The 8,211-nt window shown below is 44.3% G+C and overlaps 1 protein-coding gene across 1 annotated transcript in view; it reads left to right on the top strand.

Moving 5' to 3' along the window:
* The first annotated feature begins 6,841 nt into the window (after positions 1-6,841).
* The window catches only part of FAM124B (family with sequence similarity 124 member B), a 7,371-nt gene continuing 6,001 nt past the window's right edge, over positions 6,842-8,211 (top strand). The window contains exon 1 of the mRNA XM_011364085.1: positions 6,842-7,573. Within this exon, the coding sequence (XP_011362387.1) occupies positions 6,842-7,573 (732 nt within the window). The remainder of the gene's footprint in view (positions 7,574-8,211) is intronic.

Consider the following 8,211-nt stretch of genomic DNA (forward strand, 5'->3'; position numbering starts at 1 on the left):
TAAAAGTATATTGTTTTTTCTATTGTAACAAAAAACAAAAATGTCAAATAAAGGTTGTGGCTTTAAATATCTAGATGTCATATGACTAAAATGTCTATGTTTTATTTTTTCCATCTGTTTCTCAGTTTTCTCATCTGTAAAGTGGGCATAAACATAGTACTTACCTCATAAGGTTGTTGCCAGGATTGATTAGTTAGTTAGTTAGTATAATTCATTAATATACATCAATGTTTTGAACAGTGCCTAGCACAAAAAAAAAATAATCAATAAGTTTTAGCAATTATTATCATCTGGCCAGTGACTGTTCGGATTTGCTTCTTTGGGTTGCTAGGAGCATTCTGCATTATATGACATTTTTCCAGAATTCATATATCAAAAACACTCCAGCCCCACCCAGTCAAACCTGCTTTTTTTGACAGAATTTCCTGTCTTAGCATGGTACTACCAGCCACACAAGCCAGTCTTTCCTGCTACCACGCTCTCTCCTGCCACAGGGCCTTTGCATGTGTTCGCCCTTGTCCTAGAATGTTCTCCCCATTTCCCCCAGGTAACTTCTGCTCCTTTTCAAAGATCACAGCTTCCTTCTGATGAGATGGCTTGTCTGACCTCTCTGAACAGGTGTATAACATTTAACATAGGTGCCATTTTACTTTTCATTGGGTAATTATTTGATTAACGTCTGACTCTCCCACCAGAATGTAAGGTCCATGAGAATCAGGGCAGTATTAAATTTTTTTAGTTATGGTATCCACAACCTCTAGCTCAGTGCCTGAATTACGTAACAGGTGTTTAATAAACATCTGTTGAAAGACTGGATTAGAAGGCCGTAGTTCATTTATTATTTGAATTGGTTTATGTATTATTTAGTATTTAATTATAAAAGTAATACATGGTATTTGTAATAAATACTAATGATGCAGGAATATATGAAATATGAAATGAAATTGCTCCTATACCCTATACTCCCATATCTCAGAGGTGTCCACTGTTGACACACTATCGATACAAGCTTGGGGTATGTTCTTTCAGACTTTTTCTGTGTTGACTAATCATACACACATACACACCTGCACATATATAGTTCCCATAGCAAAGTAGAATCATATGCTACGTATGCTTTTGTTTTGTGTAACAGTATACTAGAGCTATCTTTCTAGGTCGGTACATAATCAATCTCCCTAACTGAAATGATTATGAAATACTTTATAAAGGTCTAAAATCAATACAATGAGCATTCATATACCCACCACCCCACTTATTAAATAAAATTAATAAATATGTTGATCACATTCCCCCCAGCGCTGAGTTAAACACCATCTTGAACAGGATGTTTCTCATTCCCATTGATCTCTTTGTTCTTTGACTCTCTAGGTCTGTATCTATAACCACTGGAGAGTCTTTATATCTTTCCAAATTTTATGTAAATGGTATAATTTTGTGTGCATTTTCTGCAATTTACTTTTTTCGCTCAACTTTATGTTTGAATGAGATTCGTTCAAACCAAAATGGGTAGTTCAAGTTTATTCATTTCCCTTGCGTAGCGCAGTCTGCAAGAAGATACAACTAATTATTCATTCTTCTCATGATGTGCATTTGGGTGGTTTCTTCTCCCCTCAATTTTTTTTTTTTTTTTTGCTATTTGATAATGCATATATAAAACTTTTTTGGTTTTTTTTTTTTGTATGTGTGTTTTTGTTTTTTAAATAAAACGTTCTCATATCTGCCTTCTTTCGTGTGTATGTGAGATAATTTCTCCAGAGATTATACCTGGAGTCGGGGGAATGCTGAAGTATAGAGTATGTTCACCTTCAGCAGAGTGTCAATCTACTTCTCTAAAGTTCTTGCGTTATTTTTACAGCTGCTCGGTATTCCATTAAAATCATGTACACTAATATATTTATTCATTTCCTGCTGCATTTTCTGGATATTGGTTGCGAGGGGTTAAAACAGTATTACATATAATATCTTCCATGGCGAGATGATTATGCTAGTAGGACACTTGGGAGCTTGGGAGGCCCTTGGGGGTATTTTAGCTCACTCGATCCATAGAGATAGTCAGCTCAGTTATTTTATTACCATTGCTATTTTTTCTCTCTAATGGAGATGATGAAACCGAACCTGAAGGATTAGGAAGCTCAGGTGCTCGCTGGGTGAGTGGCGGCCCAGGTCTCTGACTCACAGCTCGTTCCACTCTGCTTCTCTGTCTCCTTTCCCAGTTGCCGAGTTGGTTCAGTGAAGAACTCGAACTGGTGAGATCCTGGGAAACAGTGTCACAGCTGCAGACCACAGCAAAGAGCAGAAGGAAACGTGCCTTTTTTGTTGTACCTGTGAAAACGCAGGGTATCAGCTCACAGGCTGCTGCGGGGCTGCATTGTCCTGGGAAAGGGGGAAACAGATGGTAATTTAATAGGAACCTGATAGCATTGTTTTGGGTTGGGCAGGGGGTGTCCTCTGGGGGACTAGGAGGGAAGCTTTCAGCTCAGAGCCACACCCCGCTCAGAGAAGGAGCCTGCTGTGGCCACTTCCGTCCTCCCACATCTGCCCTAGGAGGAGCCCAGAGAGGATGGGAATGTGAAGGTCGCCATTGCTGCCTGCTGCTTGTTCTGCCAGAATTGCCTGTGTGCGTGTGTGTGTGTGCCTAGCACGGGGAAACACGCTGGCCGGAGGTGTCTAAAGCATGGGGCATGAGCGATGTGAATCACTGCTCGTACTCTCCTGTTTCCTTTCTATGTGCTGCCTGTGTCCTGAACTCGAATGGCTGGCTCTCCCCTGAATAGAGCTGCTTCTCTATTCAGGGAAAGTGTGGTTTAAAACTAGAAATTCAGGCTTTACCACTAACCAGCTCTGTAATGCTGAGAAAGTCCCTTCACCTGGGATTCTTATCCCACAGTTGATGCAAGGATGCCTTCTTTGCTACACATCTATGTAGTGGCTACTCTGCAGGTACAGGGTTGTAGGCTGCTGTCAGGGGTTGAAAAATAAGTATGAAACAACGCTTTCCCAGCACCTTTTTCTCCAGTCACTGCCTCAAGTTCTATAATGCCGAGCATCTAGTCAGCAACTCAATATTAGACAAAGAACTGGAGTTAATGCTGTTTTGAGAACAAGGAAAACAGAGGTTAAAGACCTCTGAGATCCACTTGGTGCTTCTTTAGAGCTTGCTTAATGGAGTAGGTAGCGTGCGTCGCAAATGTTCTAAGATGCTGAGTGAAGGTGTCGGCCCCGCCGGTGCCATTTTCTGAAATCCGTGTAGCCCAACACACGCACACTCGCACTAGGGGCTAGACGATACTGTCACTCTCCTCTTCTTCCTGGGTGCCATTTACACGTGGCCTGTGCCTTCGCCTGGGCACTCTCTTACCTTTCCCACCCTCGTTACGTACTCTCCACCTATGTCGTCACACGTGTTCCTAAAGACCAGGGGTTCCCCAGCCCATGTCCTCTGGTCTGCTGCTCCCCGCTAAGCTCTATGTTACATGGCAACTGGACATGTCCAGTCTGATGTCCCACAGGCATCTACACTCACCCTGTCCAAACTGCACCCCTCGTCCTCACTCCCGACTGTCTTCTTTTTACAGTGTTTCTTATTTGGTGGCTGATGGCCTCCCCTAGGCACCTGTGAGCACCACCTGGGGAGGCCTCCTGGACCCATCACAGCAGCTTTCTGCCCCCTCCCACCAGCTACCAAGCCTGTCTATTGACTGACTTTCCCTATATCACTCTTGTTCATGTTCCTTAAAGCACTACTTCCTTTTTCAAGCCAACTGTGGTTCTGTTAGAAGAAAATCCTAGCCCTTTAAGGTGACCCGGGAGGCCTGGCTGCCTGTCCAGCCTCTCACCACCCTCCCCCGTCTTTGTGCCGACCCTCCAGCCATCCTGACCTGCTTGCTGTTCCTCCAGTGGGTCACAGGCCATACGCCCTTCTCCCAGGTGTGGCTTGTCCCCATCAGCTTCCTCGCCCTGGAGTCTCTCCCTTTTCCCCAACCCGAACTCCATACCTGGCTGCTTCCTTCCTCGTCACGTGTCAGGACTTCAAGTAGCATCTTCTCTTCCTTGAGACTTCATCTAGATTAGCGGCTCCTCACAGGAGCTTTCATGGAACCCTTCAGTGACCTTTATCACAGCACTGATGACATCATTTAAGGTGCCCCCCGCCCCAGTGGGACATGGTGATCATCTAGTCTCTGCTCCTGACACAGTGCCTGGCTCTCAACATGAGGGACCAATAAATACATTTTCTACAGTAAAGAGAGAAAGAAACTCTTTCTCAAAGGTATCTGGGGACGGCAGTGAGACCCCAGGGTTTTAATGTATCCCAATACATTTACGAAACTTGCAGTAGGGACAAATCCCTGTGAAGGTCCGTGGGTTCCAGCGTACCTTCACAACTAGCTGATTTCTTAGATTTCCTTTACCACCTGTCACCAGCTCCTCCTCTTTGCTGTGAGAATTTGGCCAACCGGCTGCTGTCTAGGAGCTGGTGACTGACAGATTCCTGGGCATCATTGCCAAGCTTAAGAAAAATAAGGTAGAGAATCAGGTGTCAGCTGTCCAGGTGCCAGTAGTCAAAGCGATGCTTTCCCCTCATATTTTCATCTGTGTCTTCAACAGAAGCAGCTTTGGGGAAATAAAGAGTACCATGGAGTCTGAGGCCCAGCCAAGAGCCTGGCCGTGGGGTGGGTGGGAGGGGGTGAGGAGCCGCAGAGGCAGTTACTGCAAGAGTGGGTACTTCCGGTTGTTCCAGGAGAAATAATTGCAGAGTCAGCCCGTCAGAAATGAGGCTGGTGGTACCCCCTCTCTCCCCCACCCCCTAATATCTTGGCGCGTTGCCTGCCATCAGATTAATGAAATCTTTTAATTCTGACAGAAATGACAACCTCATGAGGAAAAAAGTATGTTTTCATGCCGGTTGACAGATTAAAACAACATCAGGAAGCAAAAACTTTTCCTATATAAGGGCTTAAACGCTTGCCTTGTACAAAATATTGTGAGTTAATATCTTTAATTCTGGGGTATAGTTTTTCTCCTAGACTCTTTAGAGTTATTTCCAGAATGGTAAAGCCTGTTTCAAAAGCCATGTCTAAAATCGAAGTGAGTGGAAGAACAGGGGAAGAAGAGGGGGTCACACTGAAGGATGAGAAAGTTATAGATTTCAACCGCCAATGTGCCTCAAACACTTTAACAATTTTTGGAAACTTGGAGCAAAACGATTTTAATTACTAAGTTGCTGATGGTAATTAAAAAACAATTCATCTCTTATAAACCGTATTTATATATGTTTCTAATGCAAAAGATATAGGACTTATGAAACTCAAATGATTAGAAGTGTAGGTTCAATTTAGAAAGGAAATCTGAGTAGAGATGATTCCTTTCTATGGATAGCAATATTTAATGTTAAGTTAGATTATTATACTATTAAAGAAATCTACATAAATAAACTAAAAGTTAGAGTAAGTTATATTTTTCATCACCAAAATGCTGTTTAACTTACAAAAAAATTAAGTCGTACCATGCTCCATTATAAGCATTAATAAATTGCTTATTTAAAAATTATGTTTAGAAAAATGTGCTTGTCTATGCCTTTTTTAGGAGCATGGCTATCAGAATAGCAAATGATTTTCCGATGGATACTTAGAACACATTAGGGTGGGTGTTTGTTTAGATCTTGGATGTTCTTAATGAAGATTATTCATTTTAAGATTCAACAGCACACTCAGTCTCTGAGAAACATGTGTCTTCGACTAGAACTGCCTTTGGCATCCTTTTCTTATTCTTAGGAACAAAATTCAGGCCCAGGACTTCTGCATCCCAGAGAGGCACCCCCTCTCTGATTCACAAGGAGACATCTCAGTTCCTGGGTTCAAATCCTCCCTCAGCCAATTTTCAGCTGTGAGACTTTAGGTAAGTTACTTAACTTTTCTGTGCTTCAGTTTCTTCATCATTAATTTGGAGATAATAGTCTCTACTTCAGAGGTTTAGTATAGGATCAAATTGATTTATGTAAAGTTTTAGGACAATTCATGACTGGTGCCTAATAGATACTCAGTCGATAGAAACAATAATTACCGACATTGGAAAGCTCTCACTCTTTCTAAAGAACTGGCATAAATAAAGAGAGACTAAGTTTTACAGCATCTTTTCAGTATATACACTCGGATCTTGCAGTGGAGCAAATAACTTTAAATAAATAGTCGAAATTATTTAGATAAAATATCTTCTCTTCAATACTCTTGCATTAATTGTTTTAAAACAAAATAAAAAGACAAAGGAGAAAAAAAAATCCTGGCAAGGGGACAAGTTTTGAGAATTGTTTGAAAGCAGTCATTGTGTTCAGGTGGCCGCCAGGCTACTGTAAACACGGTGTGGAGGAAATTAGAGCCCATTGTGAGTCTGCAAAATGGATGTCTTTTCAGCCGAACAGATTGCTATCAGCCTAACAGAGCCACTCGCGTTCCTTTTTGCTCCGTCATTTCCTTTACTAAGTGTCTGTAAGAACCACCCACTCTGGTTTTTCTCAGGATTACAGGTTTTTAGGTCAAACAGAGACTCTGGGGAGTGCCTGAAAAAGCCAAACACAGGCAGTTACATTATGCACGAGCCCGATGACATCCACCCCACCATTGTCGTGTGTCGCGGAAGCTGCTGTGCCCCAATTTGCGTAGCTTCTCTCACTGTGGGACCCCCAGCGATGCAACCAGGATCAAGGGTTTGCTTCGTTCTAACGCAGCTGGAGGTTTCCTGGTGGGCAGCAGGCTCCGCGTGAGCACCGACCGCCCCTTCGCTCTTCGCAGGAGCTTGCACAGGGGGCCTGCACGCGTTGTCATCCTTGGGCAGCTCCAGAATGGACGAGACGCAAGAACCTTTGGCCATGACCGTCCACCTCCTGGCCAACTCTGGGCATGGCGCGCAGCTGCAGCAAACTCTGGACCAGCTCCTCGGATGCATTTGCCCGGAAGTTCGTCTCTTTCTGGTGTCAGAGCGGGTCAGTCCAGTGAAATACTATGACAAGTGCCACCCCAAGCGATCTCGGTTCCCGGGGATGTCTGTTTTGCTCTTTCTGCACGAAAACCTCGGAGAGGAGAGACTGTTGCGCGTTCTAGACTCTTTGCAGCACTGGCCGTGGCGGTGCTACCCAGCCCCGAACGCGCAGGGCAGCCCGTGTCCCTACATCCTTGCCAATCAGGACTTCTACAGTCTGGACAGCCAGATGCCGGTCTGGGGTGTGAGGCAGGTGCACTGTGGCTCAGAGATCCTGAGGGTGACGCTCTACTGCAGTTTCGATAACTACGACGACGCCATCCGCCTCTATGAGATGATCCTGCAAAGGGAAGCCACCTCGCAGAAGAGCGACTTCTGTTTCTTCGTGCTCTATGCCACCGACAGCTTCGCCCTTCAGCTCTCCCTGAAGCAGCTGCCACTCGGAATGTCGGTGGACCCGAAAGAGTCTTCGGTGCTGCAGTTCAAGGTTCAAGAGATCGGCCAGTTAGTGCCTCTCCTACCCCATCCGTGCGTCCCCATCAGCCGCACCCGGTGGCAGACGCGAGACTACGATGGCAACACGATTCTGCTGCAGGTACACCCGTTCCTCCTCCGTGATCTCGTAGGCACACACGAAACGGTGTGGACTTACATTTGAGAAGGGCCTGAGAGACGATCGAAAGTAGGGGTTCTCAACCTTGGCTGCACAGCAGAACCCCTGGAGATCTTTCACAAATTCTCAGGGACTCTCTGGGCACTCAGGCGTGGGCAGTTTTTAAAAAGCTCCTTGGATGATTCTGATATGTAGCACATAGTGCGTTTGGGAGTCACTGACCTAATAAAATCCCCTCATCTGACAGAGAAGGAAATTCAGACTCCAGGAGGTGGGCTGCTGCCTCTGAAACATCTGTTGACCTATTGGCTTGAGTTTAGGAAATACGCTTCTCTCTCCAGAAAAAAGTGTATATTCCAGAAGCTAGCAGGCATAAGCAAGCATGCGTTTCTTTTCATTTTATCAACAGACATTTAGATAAGTTCATCTTTATGTTCTTTATTAGCCATTAAAAAAAATCATCTCTCATGAAGTGAGTAATTCACGTTCTTTTTCTTCTATAGCATTTCTCGAGGGCGCCTTTCTCATTTCTGAGTCTCTCTGCTGTCCCCACAGCTGTTCCCGCTTGGATCCTCTTCCTCCCATTTTGTTCCTCTGTTCATTTCCTTTCCATTCTCTAT

The sequence above is a fragment of the Pteropus vampyrus genome, unplaced genomic scaffold (assembly GCF_000151845.1).
Source record: "Pteropus vampyrus isolate Shadow unplaced genomic scaffold, Pvam_2.0 Scaffold93, whole genome shotgun sequence".
Lineage (NCBI taxonomy): Eukaryota > Metazoa > Chordata > Mammalia > Chiroptera > Pteropodidae > Pteropus > Pteropus vampyrus.